At 39.1% G+C, this 19,924-nt stretch overlaps 1 protein-coding gene across 5 annotated transcripts in view; it reads left to right on the top strand.

Annotated features, from left to right (window-relative positions):
- Positions 1–19,924, top strand: part of ULK4 (unc-51 like kinase 4) — a 487,767-nt gene that overhangs the window by 28,057 nt on the left and 439,786 nt on the right. For 4 of the 5 annotated variants that reach the window (XM_070455483.1, XM_070455484.1, XM_070455482.1 and 1 more), the window contains exons 13-17: positions 3,665–3,769; positions 5,537–5,597; positions 6,923–7,104; positions 7,985–8,031; positions 15,384–15,462. In XM_070455483.1, coding sequence (XP_070311584.1) covers positions 3,665–3,769; positions 5,537–5,597; positions 6,923–7,104; positions 7,985–8,031; positions 15,384–15,462 — 474 coding nt within the window. The remainder of the gene's footprint in view (positions 1–3,664; positions 3,770–5,536; positions 5,598–6,922; positions 7,105–7,984; positions 8,032–15,383; positions 15,463–19,924) is intronic. The other variant, XM_070455485.1, reaches the window with a different exon arrangement.

The following is a 19,924-nucleotide window of genomic DNA, read 5'->3' as shown; positions in this document are numbered from 1 at the left end:
TTACATACAATTTACCATTTTAACCATTTTTTAGAGTGAGTTCAGTGGCATGTAGTGTTGATCCAGTCACATTTTTACGTAACCGGCAGTACTACGCATTCCCCACATTCTCCCAGACCCTGACAACCACAGTTCTACTTTCTGCCTCTGTGAATTTGCCTAGTAGTCTAACGTAAGTGGAATCACAATATTTGTCCTTTAGTATCTGGTCTGTTTCACTTAGCATAATGTCTTCATGGTCCATCTATCTTGTAGCATGTATCAGAATTTCATTCCTTTTTCAGGCTGAAAAATATTCCTTTGTGTGTTTGTACCAATTTATTCATTCATCTTTCGACAAACACTTGGGGTGCTTCAACCTTTTGGCTGTTGTGAACAGTGCTGCAGTGGTCTCTCTTTTATAGCCACTCTAGTGGGTATCAAATTATATCTCACTGTAGTTTTGATTTTGTTTCTTTGTTGGCTGATAATACTGAGCAGCTGTTTGAGTGCTTATTGGGAATTTATATCTTCTTTGGAATGATGTCTGTGTAATCTTTTTGCCCATTATTGAGTTGTAGGAATTCTTTATATATTTTAGATATATGATTATAAACATTTTCTCCCATTCTGTGAATTGTTCTTTCACTTTCTTGATGGTGTCCTTTGAACTACAAATGTTTTTAATTTTGATGTAGACCAAATTATCTTTTTTGTGTTTGTTGTTGCCTGTACTCTTGGTGTCATAATGGAGAAACAGTTGCCGTTTATTTCTGTTTAGCTCTTACATGTCGGTCTGCAATCCATTTTGAGTTAGTTTTTGTATATGGCATGAGGTAAGGAGGTCCATCCAGCTGCTTTGGTTTACATGTGGATATCCAGTTGCCTCAGCACCATTTGTTTAGAAGGCTCTTCCTTTCCCATTTAAACGTCTTGGAACTCTTGTTGAATATTGTGCTTGGTCACTCAGTCATATCCAACTCTTTCCAACTCCATTGGCTGCAGCCCATCATGCTCCTCTGTCCATGGAATTCTCCAGGCAAGAATACTGGGGTGGGTAGCCATTCCCTTCTCCAGGGGAACTTCTTGACCCAGGAGTAGAACCAGGATCTTGTGAATTGCAGGCAGATTCTTTACCAGCTGAGCTACCAGGAAAGCCCAAGAATACTGGAGTGGGTAGCCTATCCCTTCTCCAGGGGACCTTCCTGACCCAGGAATTGAACTGGAGTCTCCTGCATTGCAGGAGGATTCTTTATCAGCTGATCTATCAGGGAAGCCCTGTTGAGTATTAATTAACTTAAACTAAAGGTTTGCTTCTGGACTCTCAGTTCTATCCCACTGGCTGATTCTTGCCTCATGCTCGTAGCACAGTGTCTTGGGCACTGTGGCTTTTTAGTAAGTTTTGAAATTAGGAAGTATAATTCTTGACTTCGTTCTTTCTCAAGGGTTTTTTTTTTTTTTTTTTTTTTTTGTCTATTCTGGGTCTCTTAAATGTCCATCGGAATTTTAGGATCGGTTCACCAGGTTTTGAAAAGCAGCCATCTGGAATTGTGAGAACAATCATGTTGCACATCTAGGTCAGTTTGGGGAGTATGGCCATGTTAGCAGTGTAAAGTTGCTTCCACGGACATGGGCTCTCTTTCTACTTAGACCTTCTTTAGTCTGAGACCTTCTTTAGTTTCTTTTCTGTTTAGACCTTCTTTAGTTTCTTTCAATCATAGTTGTTTTGAATGCAGAAATATTTTGAATTTAATATTTTCCCATGTTACCTTTTATTGTACTTTTAGCTTGGCAGATATAATTGCTTTTAATTCTTACCATAATTTTTATGTAATGTGAAATGCATTTGAACCATGTGAAACTTAATTTTGCATTCAAATGAAATGGTAAAAGGTTATAATAAAATCTCCCTGTGCTAATACATGTTTTGTTAGATGTGAGATATGGAATCAGTATAAAAGTAAAAAGATGCATTCTAAAATGTGGTAAATGTTGAATTTCTTTTCCCAGAAGTTTATTGTAGAGGAGAGTATGTAATCATCATATTGAGAATATTCAAGCACTAATTATAGAATTAATATAAGGGAGCCTAAATTTTATAATTCTTTAAATGATACCTGATGCTTTTCATTCAACTACAAAAATTTTAGAAAACTTGGAAAATGTAGAAGAGGGCAAAGAGAATAAAAAACTGCTTGTAATTTAATTACTACCTAGAGTAACCACTGATTACATTTTGATGTAACTACTTTTCGTTCTATACATGTATGTTTATTTTTAAACAAAGGAACATAATTTTATAAAAGTTTTTTTTCCTTTAATAAGTAAGACCTCATTGTACTTTTTGGTTAAGTTATTCCTGAGCATTTAACAGTTTTTTTTTTTTGCTACAGTCAATGATATATGGTATTTTTATAACCTTTTTTTTGTGCATACATTCACTGTATATGTATGAAATTAATTTTTACATACATAGTTTTCTAATTGGTATACTTTACTAATTCTTAGATTATTTTAAAAGCTTTTCAGTTGATTTCACCTTGGCTTTTCTTTTGAGTTTTTCTGTTTTGAAAGTCTGTGTTATTAAATTTTTTTTAAACATTTTTTACAAAAGTTCCTCCTAATTCATCATGAGTCTCTAATATTCTGTCTTCTAAGTTGCAAAGTGGTGGTTGTGGTTTCCAGGAACTTTATTAGCTGATTATTCTGTCCTTTACCTTAGTTTTGAATAGTTTCTTTTTCTACTTATTTTTCACTTTACTGATTTGATTTTCTGGTTATCAGTTTGTTGGTCAGAGTTTCAATGGATGTTCTTAATGCATAAATCCAATTTTTTTTTTTAATGTGAAATACTTAAGGTATAGCACTAGGAATAAAAATTGAATTTAAGAAGAGCCCAAAGAAGCATCTCAGATAACTGAAGGGGAACATCTAGTTATTCGTTTTCATTATGTATCAATTCCACTTTGGGGTTTATAAAGATATAGGCGTTTAATACTTACTTCAGCCTGGAATTTTTTTACACTGTAATTTAAGCTTTATATTGACTATTTGGTAAAGCGGAAATAAACAGATTAATTTTTGGTGGATGAAAGATAAAAAACATGCTGATAATTGTAAGATGAGTTTGCCTCTTCATAGTTGAGCACATCAGAGTATAGAATATATGTTTCGCAGTTCTAACCAACCTTTGTGGTGAACACAAGCAAGTCAGCTACTTTCTCTGAGCTTTGTTTTTTTCACCTATAAAACAGGAATAATAATACAGTAGATACAGGGTTTTCGTGAAGATCAGATGAGACTGTCTGTGGAAGTGTTTTGAAGAGCAGTGGTGGTCCATTGATACAAGTGACCTTTTTCAGTGGCGTCTACTTAGCATGTTACTGACTCCGCCACTTAAAGCTCTTCACTAGTTACAGAAACATGGGGCTTCCCAGGTGGCACTAGTGGGAAGGAATCTGCTTGCCAATGCAGGAGAAGCGAGAGAGGAGGGTTCAGTCCTTGGGTTGGGAAGATTTGCTTGGAGGGGAGGGCACAGCAGCCCACTCCAGTGTTCTTGTCTGGGAAACGCCATGGACAGAGGAACCTGGCAGGGTACAGCACATAGGGTTGCAAAGAGTCGGACACGACTGAAGCGGCTGAGCACACAGTCACGGAAACGGTTTAATTCTTGTTACTGTTCCAGACTGCAAGTGGCCACATGAGTCAGCAGGATCTGGAGTCCCGGATGAGAGAGCTTATCTACACAGACTCAGACCTCGTCATCACCCCAATCATTGACAATCCGAAGGTGTGGAAAGACGCAAAGACACCCTCCCACCCTGGAGCTGGAGTCTGGGTGACGTTTTCATTCCCCAGTCTTATCTTCTCCCCTGATTTTTGTGGTTGTCTGCTTTTCTTTCTTTCTTGCCACCTGCCCATACTTACTTAGGTGAAGGACTGCAGACATTTTCCCTGCTGGTGTGTGGTGAAGGTGCGTGTCAGCAGCGCTCCCCAGACTGGGGTGGGGGGCTGATCACAGAGAGACCATGGCTCTCGTAGGTGGGCAGGATGGCAGGGCAGGTGGTGGCGAGAGGCGGGGAGCTTGTATGCAGCTTCTCTTGGTGTTAATATTGTGCCGGAACATAGCATGGTTAGTAGAGCTAGGGGACTGGCATTGGTACAGTGCTAGTAACTGCTGAACTTACTCGAATTTTATCACTTGTACCAGCGGTGTCCCTTTTCTGTGCCAGGATCCCACATTGCAGTTGGTTCTTTTGCCTCCAGTCGGTCCTTGTACTCCATGGTCTTGTGGTAATTTCTCACTCTTCCCTTGTCTCTCATGATCTTGGGCTTCTCTGGGGGCTCAGACAGTAAAGCGTCTGCCGGCAATGTGGGAGATCTGGGTTCGATCCCTGGGTCAGGAAGATCTGCTGGAGAAGGAAATGGCAACCCACTCCAGTACTCTTTCCTGGAAAATTCCATGGATGGAGGAGCCTGGTGGGCTGCAGTCCATGGGGCCTCTAAGAGTCAGATACGACCTAGCGACTTCACTTATGATCTTGATACATTGAAGAGTACAGTACTGGGTAGGTATTTTATAGAATGTCCCTCAGTTTGGGTTTGCCTAAGCATTTCTCATGATTAGAAATGACGTTAGCCATTTTTTGGTGAGACTACTACCAGCAAAAGTTTTAAAAATGCTCCCTAGGGAGTTGTTGGAAAAGTTAGACATAGAAACAAGGGTTGAATTTTTAAATTAAAAGTGTCACAATTAAGTCCCCCGAGCTAACCCAAACTCATGGATCCAACTGCTACATGTAGTCTTCATTTTGCTTGAGAAAACTATATGGTCTTCTGTTCAAGACCTCAGCCCACCTTCCCGCTCTTCTGTAAATCCTGACCGCATCAAACCTAAAGTCCGTATTGATTCTCTAGTTTCTTAGAAACATTTCTCTGAAGTCTGTAATTGTGTTCTGCCATTTTTGCATTCTAATATAAATATTTCATGTTTTTTTCTGTTGTTTAACAGATGTTTGTCATATCTTTCCAACCAGAATGTCAGCTCTCTGCAGTTGGATCATGTCTTTTATGTGTTTCTCTCCCCCTTTGCCCTTAGCACAGTGCTTTGCCTTGACAGGTAGCCAATATATATTTATTGAATAACTAAATTTCTAACCTAGAAGTAAATTAGCTTAAGAGTAAGCCAAGATAGGGTGACTGACTCTTTTCCATGAAGTTTTATTTTACTGCAGACATCAACTGAAACGGTTTTATCTTATGCCTTATCACTCGTGTTTGTGTACTAATCTGAAAGGGCTCTGTTGAATGCTTGTTCTTTTTGGTGTTGCATTTTACGTTATTCTTCTCTGTCCTCATTGATTTGTAATGGTGTCACCGACTCGATGGACATGAGTTTGAGGAAGCTCTGGGAGTTGGTGATGGACAGGGAAGCCTGGCGTGCTGCAGTCCATGGGGTCGCAAAAGGTTGGACACGACTGAGTGACTGAATGGAACTGAATAGGAGATACATCAGGAGACAGATACCCATCTCAAAAGTTTTTTTCTTTAACCACAGATAATGAAACAACCACCAATTAAATACGATCCAAAAATATTGCATCTACCAGCACATTCAGGTAGGATCCTAAAGGGCTTATCAAACACATAGATTCATGGCAGACAAATACAAATATAAAATGTAATTGTAAATGGAATATTTTATTTATGAATAGCTAAATTTTTATTTTCCTGCCAGCTGGATGTTTTCTTGAGGTGTTGTTGTATAAACCCCCTAGAATCTTCTGGTGCCAGCGTTTGCCTCACTCAGCTGGGTCCAGGCTGCCACATACTCTCCTGAGCAGGAAAGTTTCTGTGAAGCTGGGTGGGTTTTCCTGTTGTGCATGCGGGCCCTTCTCCCGCCCTGGACCAAAGCCAGTTGAATTTCCAACATTAATTGTGCTGTTGTGGGTACAGAGAGTTGGAAACCATGAGGAAGAATTGAGATTTCTCTCTGAGGGAGTGGGGCAGTTGAGATTGGAGTCAGATGGCTCATTTTTGTGGGGATGATGTAGGCCTGGAGAGACTTGAAGGGTGATTGTTACTTTTCTTTTTTCCTAGTGGGAAGTTTTATTTAGGATGAGTGTAAGAATTTTTTTAATACCTTGAATTTTGATGTATTTTGTTTGATAAATTATATTTTAACCTAGACCTGGAAAGATTCTTCATCATAGCTGGAGTAGAATCTAAAAATTGAAATCAAAGTAAATGTAAAATAAAATATGTTCATGTTTTAAGTATTCCAAGTAGAAGCACAAGGGTTTATCTCGAAATATTCCTTCCCTTTTCCACTTTAGTTTGAATTATTTTAAGAAATTATTGTTAAAGCTTATTTTGTTTAAATATAGAGATTATGTGAAATTACGTTAATTATAGCTGGCATTTCATTTTCCAGTTTTTGCCTTTTGTTTGTAGGCATTTGGAGGTGGCACTCCCAGATGGTTTCAGCTCTGTATTAACCTAGTTACATTTACTAGTCATTTCACTGGGACTTCATAACAACTATAGAAATTTTGGCTTTTCCAGTATTTTAAGGCTAGGTTGCTTTATTTATGCAAAGGCCATCTTGTTTTTTTCATAGTAGTTTTATTTAACTTTGCATTTTGTCATCCTCTTGGTTGCAAGAAAATTCTACTAAATTTAGGCATCTGCCTTGTTTTTTTAAGCATAATTTTCCGTTGACATAGTTTAAAACATCTCCATGGGTAGAAAAATAGAAGACTATAGAAGAGTAACTAAAAGTAGTGACATCTTTAGAGTGTTTTTTGGTTTTGATAGTGTAAAGTTAGGATTTTCTTTGCCCTCACTTCAGCTGTTGAAATTCTTTGTTCCACTTTCTCTTGCAACATTTTTAACAACCTTTTTTCAGGTAATTCCCATTGTTACTATTTTCTTTCTTCTGCAGTGGATAAGTTAGTACTTCTGGAAGACCGGGATTGGAATGACTTTCTGCAACAAGTGTGCTCGCAGATGGACTCCACTGAGAAGAGTGCGGGGGCCTCGCGAGCCAAGCTGAATCTGCTGTGCTACCTGTGCGTGGTGGCCGGGCACAGAGAGCTGGCCCCCAGGCTCCTCCACTCGCCCCTGGTGGGTCCCTAAGTCCTGGGAAGCAAATACTCCTTTCACGTCCTTGCAGCCTGCCTTCTGCACTTAACGTTTTTATTTCTATAGAGAGAAAAGCAAGCACTAAAATACTAATTCAGTGTATTTAAAATGGGGAAAGTCATTTATCAAGATGACAGGTTTGCCAGTATTGTCCTCTGTTTAATGCTTAGATCTAAAAGCATTTGAATCGACATTGACTTTGAAGAGCTTCTTTGGTAACACTCCGCTTGCATTTTACGTTAACTTGTAGTAATTGTAAGATTTATTTCATCAGTGAAATCATAAGACAGAGATCTTTTCATCAGCTGCTAGAGTGAGCTGCCCATGTGGAGTAGGGGCTCTTTTTCTAGGTCTTCCTGGTGAATTCCAAGGTTTCTGATGTGACACTGAATGGGGAATTGAGTCTCTAAGCCTTTTTCCTTCTTCCTCTGATGATAATATTTCTTGGGCTGTCTTGGCTCATCAATGAAACCATGGGAATTTGGCAGAGCTTTTGAAGTCATCAGAAAGGAGTTAAGAGTGTTCTGGAGCATTTTCCTTTCTGGGCCTTCATTGGGGAACTACCTTGAAAAAATTTAAGTTCATTTTCTTGCAGAGTAGTGTTACAGTTCCTTATTTGATACTTATGTTTGTGGGGTGAGGGGCAGTGGCATGTTTAGAGAATAGAATTGAGTTGGAGAAACTGGACGTACTTGTTTCTTAGTTTTTATCCAGTACATTCAGTGCTTTTGCATCTTTGTAAATAATTACTTCCCTGGTGTGGAATTTGCATTTCATTTGTATATAGGTTTAATTTGTTAATTTAGTGGTCAATTGCTATCTCATTTTGTGATTGAAATTCATTTTAATTTTTATATTCTAGTTCCAGTTGCTAATCCAGCATTTGCGAACAGCTCCAAACTGGGATATGTAAGTAACATTTATATTTTAATAAATTATTCTGATTTTATTAAGTAGTTAAAACATATTTATTAAAAGCACATACTCTTAAATACTTATTACAAAATATTCTAAAGTAATGATAACTCTGAATCATAGTCCTTTCTGTACCATTCCAACTGTAAGTTTAAAAATGAAAGTGAAATTTAAAGTCGTTCAGTCGTGTGTCTCTTTGGGACCCCATGGACTATGCAGTCCATGGAATTCTCCAGGCCAGAATACTGGAGTGGGTAGCCTTTCCCTTCTCCAGGGAATCTTCCCAACCAGGGATCAAACCCAGGTCTGCTGCATTACAGGCGGATGCTTTACCAGCTGAGCCACAAGGGAAGCCCACGAATACTGGAGCGGGTAGCCTATCCCTTCTTCGGTGGATCTTCCCTGACCCAGGCATCGAACCAGGGTTTCCTGCATTGCAGGCAGATTCTTTACCAACTAAGCTATCCTTATCCTAATATTATAAATACAATTCTAAGATTATATAAACTACTCTAAAACTTTTTTCATGGTTACTGTTTAGAATATTCTTTTTTAAATAATTTTAATTAGTTTATTTCTGGCTGTGCTGAATCTTCATTGTGGCAGGCGGGCTTCTCATTGCAGTGGCTTCCATTGTTGCAGGGCATGGGCTGCAGGCGTGTGGGCTTCAGCAGGTGCTGCACATGGGCTCAGTAGTTGAGGTTCTCAGGTTTTAGAGCACAGGCTCAGTTGCTCCGAGGTATGTGGGATCTTCCCTGATCAGGGATCAGACTTGTGTCTCCTGCATCGGCAGGCGGATTCTTTACCACTGAACCACCAGGGAAGCCCTTGAACATTCTGAATCAAATGCTTTATACTTATCCCTGTGTTTTAATTTAGTTACACTAAGGTGTTTTCTTTTGCCACTCTATCTTGCCTTAAGGTGGTTCACAAAATCTAATGAGATTATGGTCTGTAAACTGATGGAAGGATGTGTACTTGCTTATATGGAGGCAGCAAGCTTGGTGAAAAGCACATTAGATAAAGTATCAGTAGGCTTTGTGCTCTGGTCACCAGTGAGACTTGATCAGATGATTGATTTCTTTCAGAGACTCTCAGCTTCTGAGGGAATCTCTGGGGGATGATGAAAGTGCTTTCGATTCAGACAGATGTGGGAGTGGATCACAGGTCTGCCCCTGGGCAGATTATTAAAACAGTTGAGTGTCAGTTTCCTCATCTGTAAAATGAGGATAGTGTACCAAGTTCACAGATTTTAGGTAACAACTACAATTAAAAAAAAAATTGAAGTGTAGTTGATTTGCAATGTTGTGTTAATCTCAGGTGTACAGCAGAGTGACTCAGTGTTACATGTATAAATTCTTTACAATTAAATATTGAATGAAGTCGGTGTATGAGGTATCTTGTACGGTGCCTGGTTCTTAGTGGGTGCTTAGTATATTTTGGGGGTGTGGAAGTTGTAGTTGGTGCTGTCAAGCCTAGTTTACTGTTGAGAAGCACATGGAAACACGAAGGTGAAGGCGTTTTGTAAAATGGGCCAGTGGTAGGAGAGGAATTCTTCCATGTTGGTGAAATATGGGGGAAGCAACGGTGTCCACAAAATGCTTTCTTGAATAATTACTCTTAACACATCTCCTAATATTACTCTCCCAAGGTTAATTCTGGCATTACAAAATAGGGTTTTTAGGTCATTTTTGAGCCTACTGAACTTTGACAAGGATTGTGGTATGCTCAGTGAAAACAACATCATCTAACCCTTCAGCTGAGACTCAAATTACACCTTTGAATGGGGTGCCCCCTGCTGACTTTTAAAAACAGACATTCTTAATCCTTTCCAGATATTACTGTTTTTTTTCTGTTTTTTTAGATTGAAGTTTACTTGTAAAACGGGCTTTCTTGATAGCTCAGTTGGCCAAGAATCCGCCTGCAATGCCGGAGACCCCAATTCAATCTCTGGGTTGGGAAGATCTGCGGGAGAAGGGGTCGGCTACCCACTCCAGTATTCTTGGGCTGCCCTTGTGGCTCAGCTGGTAAAGCATCCGCCTATAATGTGGGAGACCTGGGTTTGATCCCTGGGTTGGGAAGATCTCCTGGAGAAGGGAAAGGCTACCCACTCCAGTATTCTGGCCTGGAAAATTACATGGACTGTGTAGTCCATGGGGTCACAAAGAGCCGGACACAACTGAGCGACTCTCACTTACTTGTAAAACAGTTTTAATTTGAGGAAAATGATAGCTAGATGAGCCCTCTGCTCAGAGTCTTATTTTACTCTCATTGTCCATTCAAATACTATTTCTTCCAGTGAGGCTTTTTCTGATCCAGGTCTTATCACCTTGACAGCACATGATAAGGGTCTTTAACTCAGCTAGGGGATAATCACTGTTGAAATAGGTATGCTTGCTCCTTGGTGGTAGTCTGCATATAGGAAAACAAAATGAAAAATAATGTGGTGTAATTTTGTTAAGTCTCTTTTCCCTTTATATAACATGTTTTTCATGTCATTAATTTTTTTGCCCAGGATTTTTTTTGTGGTATGTCTCTTTTTATAGGCTATGAATACTTGATCATTTTATTTACCCTGCCCCTATTTTTGGATAGTGTCATAATGTAAATAATACACTGATGAACATTTTTGTGCTTACATCTTTGTGCCTATCTATTTTTTCTTTTTCCTCTCAGGGCAGATTTGTAGAATTAGAATGAATGGATAGAGAACAATAGATAATTTTTGTGACTTCTGATAAACTGCTGAAATGCTGTGTACAAACATATCAGCCTGGTTCCTAGTCACTTTGTAAAAAATGCCCTTTTCTTAGAACTCCTAACAACATTTATAAAACATTTATAAAATCTTACTGTTTGATGTTCAGTTGCCAAGTCATGTTCTGCTCCTTATGACCAGATGAACTGCAGCATGCCAGGCTTCCTTGTCTTTCACTATCTCCCTGAGTTTGTTCAAACTCTTGTCTATTGAGTCGATAATGCCATCCAGTCATCTCATTCTCTGTTGCCACCTTCTCCTCCTGCTCTCAGTCTTTCCCAGCATAACCTTTGTCAATCAACTTTAAGGAGGTATACTTCACAGATAGTGCATAATATTGTGATTTAAGAAATTTTATTATAAAATGTACATAACAAAATTTATCATTTAGCCATTTTAAGTGTATAACTCAATGGCATTACGTATATTGTAGTACTGATGTTGTGCAGCTATGATCACTGTCAATTTCCAGAAGTTTTTCAGTTCCAAACAGAATCTCTTATCCAGTAACCCTTAAATCCTGATCTCTCCTCTTCCAAGCCCCTGATAATCTCAGTTCTATCTTTTGTTTCTATGAATTTCCATCTTCTTGGTACTTAATAGAAGTGAGATCATACATTTGTGCTATGGTGTCTGCATTACTTCACTTACCTTAAGGCTTTCAAAGTTCATCTGTCTTGCAGCATGGATCAGAATGTCTTCCTTTTTAAGGGCTGAATAATATTCCACATATGTGTATGCCATAGTTTAGCTTTTCATCTGTTGATGGACACTGGGGTTGCTTCTGACATTGACTATTGCAGATAGTGTGGCTGTGAGCACTGGTGTGCAAATACTTGTCTGAGTCCCTGCTTTCATTTCTTTTGGGTAATATACCTGGGAGTGGAATTGCTGGATTATTTGATGATGTTTTGTTCAGTGTCTTGAGAATACCGTCATACCATTTTACACGATGTCTGCACTATTTTACATTCCCCCCACCAGTGCATGAGGGTTATAGTTTGTCCACATCCTCTTCAAGCCTTCGTTTTTTCCATTTTTCCTTTCTTTTCAGTAGTAGCTCTTCTAATGGGTATGAAGTTATATATGTGGTTTTGATTTGCATCTCAATAATAACTAGTAATGTCAAGCATCTTTTCATGTCCTTATTGGTCATTTGTTTATCTTTGGAGAGAAGTCTTTTCAGGTGCTTTGCCCACTTTCGGTTGTCTTATGTTTGTTTTTAGGAGTTCTGTTTGTATTGTGGATATTAACCCTGTATTAGGTACCTGACTCAACAAGTGCGTTCTCCCACTCTGTGAGTTGCCTTTTTCTTCTGTTGATAGTCTTCTTTGATGCATACATTTAAAAATTTTGATGCATACTTTTAAAAATTTTGATGCAACCAGGGTTTTCATTTTTTTCTTTTGTTGTCTGATTTTAGTGTCATAGTCAAGAAATCATTGCCAAGTACAATGCATAAAGCTTATACATTTATGTTTTTTTCTATGCTGCACTCTTTACTGGAATGTTTGTAAGTCTGAACAGGACTACGAGCCTCCATGTTTGGTGGGAACCCCCATTTTAAATTCCTCTGACCTCGGGGGTCACCACTGCCCAAAGTCACCCATTGTTTCAGAGACAAGCCCCGGACTCTGGTCTTCTCCAGGACAGGCTTCTGTTCTGCCTGTACAGTGTCCATCAGTAATGTGAGTGTTTCTACACTTCCTCATGTAAAAGATTTTTATATAAAAGGTCCATACACAGACACAAGCTCATTTGCAAGTGTACCAGAACCTGTATTCCACTCCAGTCAGAATGTCTTCATTTACTAAGAAAATTATGATGCAGGGCTTGAAAATCATGACCATAAAAATTGAAGGCAGGAGAAGGGGACAACAGAGGATGAGATGGTTGGATGGCATCACCGACTGAATGGACTCGAGTTTGAGCAAACTGGGAGATAGTGAAGGACAGGGAAGCCTGGCATGCTGCAGTCCATGGGGTCACAAAGAGTTGGACATGACTGAGCGACTGAGCTGAATTACGACTTTATAGTTTTAGCTCTTACATATTGGTTTTTGATCCATTTTGAGTCTTGATTGTTTTTGTTTTTTTTAGTACAGCGTTAGGCAAGAGTCCAGGTTCGTTCATTTTGTTCGGCTGTTGCCACCTGGGCTTTTCTCTAGCGGCAGCAGGCAGGGGCAACGGTCTAGCTGTGGCGCTCAAGCGTCTCACTGCGGTGGGTTCTCTTCTTGCAGAGCATGGGCTCTAGGGTGTGAGGGCTTCCGTAGTTGCAGCTGGTGGGTTCTAGAGCTCAGGCTCTGTAGTTGTGCGCAGGCTTAGCTGCCCTGAGGCGTGCGGGATCTTCCCGAAACCAGGGATCAAACTCACGTCATCTGCATTGGCCGGTGGATTCTTTACCAGTGAGCCAGCAGGGAAGCCCAGGTTCATTCTTCTGCATATGTATATTTCCCAGTTTCCCCAGCACTGTTTTTTGAAAGGACTGTGCTCTCCCCATTAAATGGTGTTGGCAGCCTTGTTGATAATCGTGTTGACCATATATGGTGAGGGTTTGTTTATGGGCTCTCTATTATTTCATGGGTCTATAAATATGTCTTTCTGTGAGTATCACAGTGTCTCAGTTACTATAGTTTTGTAGTAAGTTTTGCAATCAGAAAATGTGACTTCAACTTTGTTCTTGTTTTTCAAGATTGTTCTAGGTTCCCTTGATATTCATATTCTAGGAAGGAGTTTTCTAGTTTTTGCTATAGCTTGATACTTTAATAAAGTAAATGCTCATTGTCAGTTTTTAAAAAAAAAATACAGTTTCTCCATTTGTGAGTTACTTCACTTCTTAATGGATTAGATTTCATTTGGTAGGTTTCTTTCAGAATTAAAAAAAATTTTTTAAGAAGGATGTCTCCCAGAGGCTGTGCTTCTGGAGTTACTCCTTCGTTGAAGCTTTCTGGCTGTGGTTTTGGGGCTCAGGCCCAGCAGACTGAATGAGGCCTCCCAGCACCTTCAGACCACACCCACCCTGTGCCCTGGTGTGTGTTCTCATTCTCTCCTGTCCTGACTGCAGTTTTGGTAGACTCAGGGCCCAGCCCGCCTCTTTCTTCTTCCTCTTATATGTGACCAGTTGGATTCTGTTTTTCAGTGAAAAAAGAGTTTTTCTTTATATTGCAGGCCTGCAAAATTTTACTAGGATATATCTTTTTACAAATTTTCTTTGCCAGTCGGTCTCTTAAAGGCTTTAGCCTTTCTTTTGCTTTTCTCTATCCTTGTGATTTCTTCATCTCTTTTTCATCCTTTTTCTGCTCCTGAAACTCCTGTAGGATGGATGTGGGATTTTGTATCTCTTGACTCTGGATTTTCTTGTGCTTTCTTACTCTTTTATTGAGATAAAATTCACCCTTTCTTGGTTTTTATCGAATTTATTTTTTAGAGCAGTCTTAGGCTTACTGAAAATTGAGGGCATGGTAAAGAGATTTCCCATATACCTCTGCTCCCCCATATGTGTTGCCTCTCCAGTTATCAGTATCTCCCACCTGAATGGTACATTTGTTATCAATGAAGATCCTAAACTGACATGTCAAAATCATCTGAACTCTGTACTTTACAGTACAGTTCATTCTTAGTGTTGTACATTCTGTGGGTTTGGGCACTGTTTAATGATGTGTTGCCATCGTTATGGAATCATACAGTATTTATTGGATAATAAGCAAATCTGTGTTCTGCCTGTTCACACCTCTGACTTTTATTTAGCCACTGACCTTTTTATTGCCTCCATGGTTTTGCCTTTTCCAGAGGGTCATGTAGTGGGGTCATAAAGTATGTAGTTGTTTCCGATTGGTGTTTTTTCCTTGGTAACACACATTTAAGGTCCCTCCATGTCTTTCCATGGCTTCATAGCTCATTCTTTTTAGTGCCAGATATTCCATTGTCTGGATGTACCACAGTTTATTTAACCATTCACATAATGAAAGGGGGTAATTACTGTTTCTTTCCTCTCTCTGGCGAAGATCTTTGAAAAATTTTTACTTTCCATTTCACCATTAAAGCACAACCTCAGTTTCTGTCACCATTACAAATGGACTTTCCAGGTAGCTCATTGGTGAAGAATCCACCTACCAGTGCAGGGGACGCCAGATACACAGGTTTGATCTGTGCATCGGGAAGGTCCCCAGAGGAGGAAATGGCAACCCACTCCAGTATTCTTGCCTGGAGAATCCCGTGGACAGAGGAGCCTGGCAGGCAACAGTCCATGGGGTCACCAAGAGTGGGACCCTGCTGAGCGACAGAGCACGCATGCGCGCATTTGGGCCGCAGAGGGCGTTGTGTTCATGCCTCCTGTGTACACAAGGGGGCGTTGTGTTCATGCCTCCTGTGTACACAAGGGGGCGTTGTGTTCATGCCTCCTGTGTACACAAGGGGGCGTTGTGTTCATGCCTCCTGTGTACACAAGGGGGCGTTGCTCTGGGCCGTGCACGTGGGTCCATCCGCGTTTCTCTCATGGTGACGCTCACAGCTGTGTGATGTGACTAAACGGGCTTGATTTCCTTGGTCCTGACTCTCCGCTTCAGAAGCATTTTCTCTCTGTTTACAGAAGGGCCAAGGTCGTTCGGGTGATTGGTTTACTGGCCTCGCACACAGCTGAGCTCCAGGAAAATGCACCTATTATTGAGGTAATTTCTTTTATTACTGAAATGTTAGGAATGGCAGAGAATGTTCTCAGTTTAGAACATACAGCTTTCATGGGTATTCACTTAAGTGTTTTTCATGGAATATGGCAGCCGCTATAAAGTCAGCTCAGTAGACCTTCACACTTCAGCACAGCCTCTCATGTTCAACACTGGCAGTTATTGAAGGTGATGTGGTGGAGTTACATGGCTTCTGGGCTCTATTCATTGTGATTTCAACAATTTTTAGATGAAGCTTTGTTTCGTTAACTAGATTACTTGAATGTCTGGATTAACATCTATTTCTTGGATGTTAATTTTAAAAAGTAATAGTGTGTATTTAGCTATCGAGGAACTTTTGAATTAACATATACTATATTGTGAACTGTTTTCTGTTGGATAGTGAGGGATTTTCAAAATAACTTGAAATTGTGTCAGGTGCTCCTTTATAATGCCATCTTTTTACAAATTCAGTTATTGCTTACAAGATTTTTGTATTGTGTTGCTCAGTCACTGAGTCACATCCGACTCTTTGAAATCCCGTGGACGCACGGGAAAGCCTCCCTGCCTCTCACCATCTCCTGAAATTTGCCAAGTTCATGTCCATTGAATCCAACAAAATTTTTAGTTCTGTAACAGTCGAAACAACCACTAGATGGCACTCAAACACAGGAAACAAAGTTTTGCAAGGTACGCCACCGTTAAGACCGATTGACTGTAGCGATTGAGACAACCACTAGAGGACGCTCAAACACTGGAAGCAAAGTTTCACAAGTTAGAACTTCAGGAAGGAAGAAGCTTGGCAGGTACATGGCAATTTGTTCATCTTTTCCCTGTTTTTTTTGGTTTCTGCTGCATGAGATGTGGTTCCAGTCCATTGGCTGTTATTACCATTTTAGATTAAGGAAAGCCATGACAGCCTTTTGAGAACAGTGCAGTCATTTCAGGAGATGAGGATTCCTGTGAGGCCCAACTACGAGCCTTAGGTTCAGAACTCTGGAGATGAGGTTTTTGTAGCACAACTGTGTGTTCCTACGTAGTTTTTCAGTAAATCATCAATAAAATTCCAAGTGTGAAATGTGCCCTGATTTCTCCAGTACGTTTCAATAAAACTCATGGTTGAAGATCCTGTAGGCATTTTAAAGGCATAGACCTCATTTTATTTTATTAATTTTTAAAATTTTATTTTATTTTTTTATTGAAGTACAGTTGATTTACAGTGTGTCACTTTCAGGTGTCCAGCAAAGTGATTCGGTTATATGTGTATCTGTCTGTCTGTATCTCTTCTTTTTTCAGATTCTTTTCCCTTGTAAGTTATTACAAAATACTAAGTATGGTTTTCTGTGCTATACAAGTAGGCCCTTGTTATCTATTTTATATATAGTAGTATATATATGTTAATTCTTAATTATCCTCCTCCCCTTTCCCCTTTGGTAGCTATAAGTTTTTTTCCTGTGTCTGTGGGTCTATTTCTGTTTTGTATATAGGTTGATGTGTATTATCTTTCTTTTTTTTAAAATAAAGATTCCATATATAAGTGATATCATATGATACTTGTCTTTGTCTGTCTTACTTCACTTAGTATCATAATCTCTGTCTATCCATGTTGCTGCAAATGGCACTATTTCATTGTCTTTTTATAGAACCTCATTATTCATCACTGTAATCCATGGTGCCTAGCCAGCCAAGTAACGTGTGTACATCTGGTATTCAGTCCATGTTAAAAGATTTAATAAACGGTTACAAGAATGGTAGGAAAGTGTGGCAGGATAATTTGTTACAAGGAGACAGAAGAGATGGATGGAGAAAAATCTATTTTACTTTTCTTATGATACAGTTTAAGTCCCTTCCATCTTTTTCTGCCATCACTGGCTACAGAAAAGAGCTAGTTGTGGTCTCTTGTATATATTTAGAAGCATTTATTAAATTCTTCCTTATGTTTTCTACAGAAAAATATAGCCAGCTTCTTACACTTTTCCCCCTAGGCAACACATTTATCACCCTGAGTTTGTTGTCGTTCTTATGTGTAATAATTTAAAATAAATATTATATTGTGTTACGTATATTTAAATCTTAAACATGCAGTGGCTATATTTTAGGAAATTGAATATAAAGCCTTAAGATTCAGAACTGGAAGGAATGTTAACAGATACTCTAGTTTGATCCCTTCATTAAACATTTTCATTATGGAAAATCTCAATATACATAAAAGGAGAGAGACTGAAATACTGAGATCACTTCCAAGAGTTACTGAAAATGTTATGAATGTTGTCTGTCTGTTGTCTCACCCTCTGATTCACCCTCCTTATCTCTTTCCCTTTCTCTGTTCTCCTCCCTCTGTCTTTCCCCTCCCCCTGTTAGTATTTTTTTTTTTTTTTTTTGGCCGTGCTGTGTGTCCTGCTTGCTGGATCTTAGTTTCCTGACCAGGAATTTTTTGAACTCCAGCCCCAGCAGAAAGTGTGGAATCCTAACCACTGGACTGCCAGAGAAATTCCCACCCCCCAACCCCAGCTATAGTATTTAAAAAAAAAAAAAAATCCTAGACGTCATATTGTAGTCATAAATGCTCTAGTGTATTTATCTAACAGAAAAGGCTTTTAAAAAATAGTCACCATGCTGTTACCACAGCTAACAAAATCGGCAGTGGTTCCCTAATATTTAATACCAGTCGGTGTTCAGATTTCCTTGATGTCTCACACGTGTCATTGTGTATTTTTTCATTGAACCAGGACTGAAATAAGGTCCTGTACTGCATTTAGAGAACATTGACTATTAGGTCCCTTAATTTCAAACATTGTCCTATTATTTTTTAGTGCAATTCATTTAGCAAAGAGAAATTGGCATTTGTTTTAACCAGAGCTGAGTTTCATTAAGTTTTATTCTGCCCTTTGTGGTCCTCTCTCTCCTATATTTCCCATGAACTGCTTGTTAGACACGTAGACTTGCTTAGATTCAAGTTGTTTTATGGATAAAGGGTAGGAATTCTTCCTGGTTGGTGCTCTGTGTTTCCTACTGACTCATAGGAAGATGCATATAATAATATCTGGTTACCGTATTAGTGATAGTGTGACGACTGGTCACTAGCTTCAAGTGCTGTCAATGATGTGATGGAAAAATTCAAAATCATGCTAACATTTCTAGCACCCATCGACGACCAATGCTTAGTGGCATTAGTCCTTCAGGGTTCCAAAAATGAGAATTTTCTCTTTCTATAATTGCTTTCTCATTTACAGCTGGTAATTTTTCTTACATTAGAACTTTCCCACCTCAGCTAATTGGTTATCCAAAAATACAGTGTGTTTAGCAAAGGCAGGATGAATGATTATCCACCTTTATAGACCGATATTCAGAATAACATGTTGTGCATTAGTAGTCTTAATTCTGTGCAGTGAGATTTTTTTTTTTGTATTAAGAAATTACGAATTTACATATGTATGTTTGTACATTTCAGTCTTCTGTAGGCGTTAGTCTTTTGGACTGAGTTCCACCTCAGTCCAACAGGAGCCCGTTAAGGTTTGCTCCTTTCTCCTTTCTGTGTGAGCTGACTACTCTCTCTGATAACTTAGTTGCTTTCTGTCAACGAGATTTCACTACCCTTGGGAATAGTCAGTCTTAGTTCTGAAGTCAGTTCTACAAGAAACCTTATTTAATTTTAGCTGACAATTGTGCTTAGAGAACACAGTCTGGGTCTGGGTGTCACTGATGCTGGGATTGTCATTTCTTCTAGCTAGGAAATGTTCGTAAAGAGAAAAATCACAAGTTCACTCATACCTGTACTTCCAATTCACAACTTTTCTATTTAAAAATTTAAGTGCTCTTGTTATAAGCTGAAAGCCTTAGTTGCTCGTGACATCAACACACGTACCTTCTTTAACCAATAGTTGAGAATAAATGGTTTAAAAATAATAACTGTATTATTAGTAACAATAAAATTACAAAGTGCTATTTAAGTTACTATTATTATTATTTTTTGGTCCTTGAGATACACTCTACAGACAGAAACTGAGTTTTTAGATCAATTTAAATAATCTTGTCACCAATTTGATATATAATTATATGTATTTTCCTTTTATGTTTCATATTTTGGGATTATAGATGCAGGGATTGCTTTGTGCATTCTTTTTTTGGATTAAAGATGGTAATACTCTTTTTACTGAAGTGTTTCAAATATACGGAAATGTGCACAAAACATAAATTTCATGCCCAGTGAATTGTTGCAAGTGGAAACCCAGGAAACTGCCCCTGGTTCAAGAAACAGAACATTGCCAGCACGCCAGGAGATCCTTTGGGCCTGATCTTGATCATTCATCTCTCCCTTTGCTCTAAAGGTGACTCCTGCCATACCTTCTGATGCTGTGATTACTTTGCCTGTTACCCAGTTATATTTAAATTGAATCACATGGCATGTGGTCTTTGGTCTCTGGCTTCTGTTACATGTCATGTGTGTGAAATTCATTCTCGTTGTGGG

The sequence above is a fragment of the Odocoileus virginianus genome, chromosome 26 (assembly GCF_023699985.2).
Source record: "Odocoileus virginianus isolate 20LAN1187 ecotype Illinois chromosome 26, Ovbor_1.2, whole genome shotgun sequence".
Classification (NCBI taxonomy): domain Eukaryota; kingdom Metazoa; phylum Chordata; class Mammalia; order Artiodactyla; family Cervidae; genus Odocoileus; species Odocoileus virginianus.
This window is presented reverse-complemented; position numbering and strand designations above follow the sequence as displayed.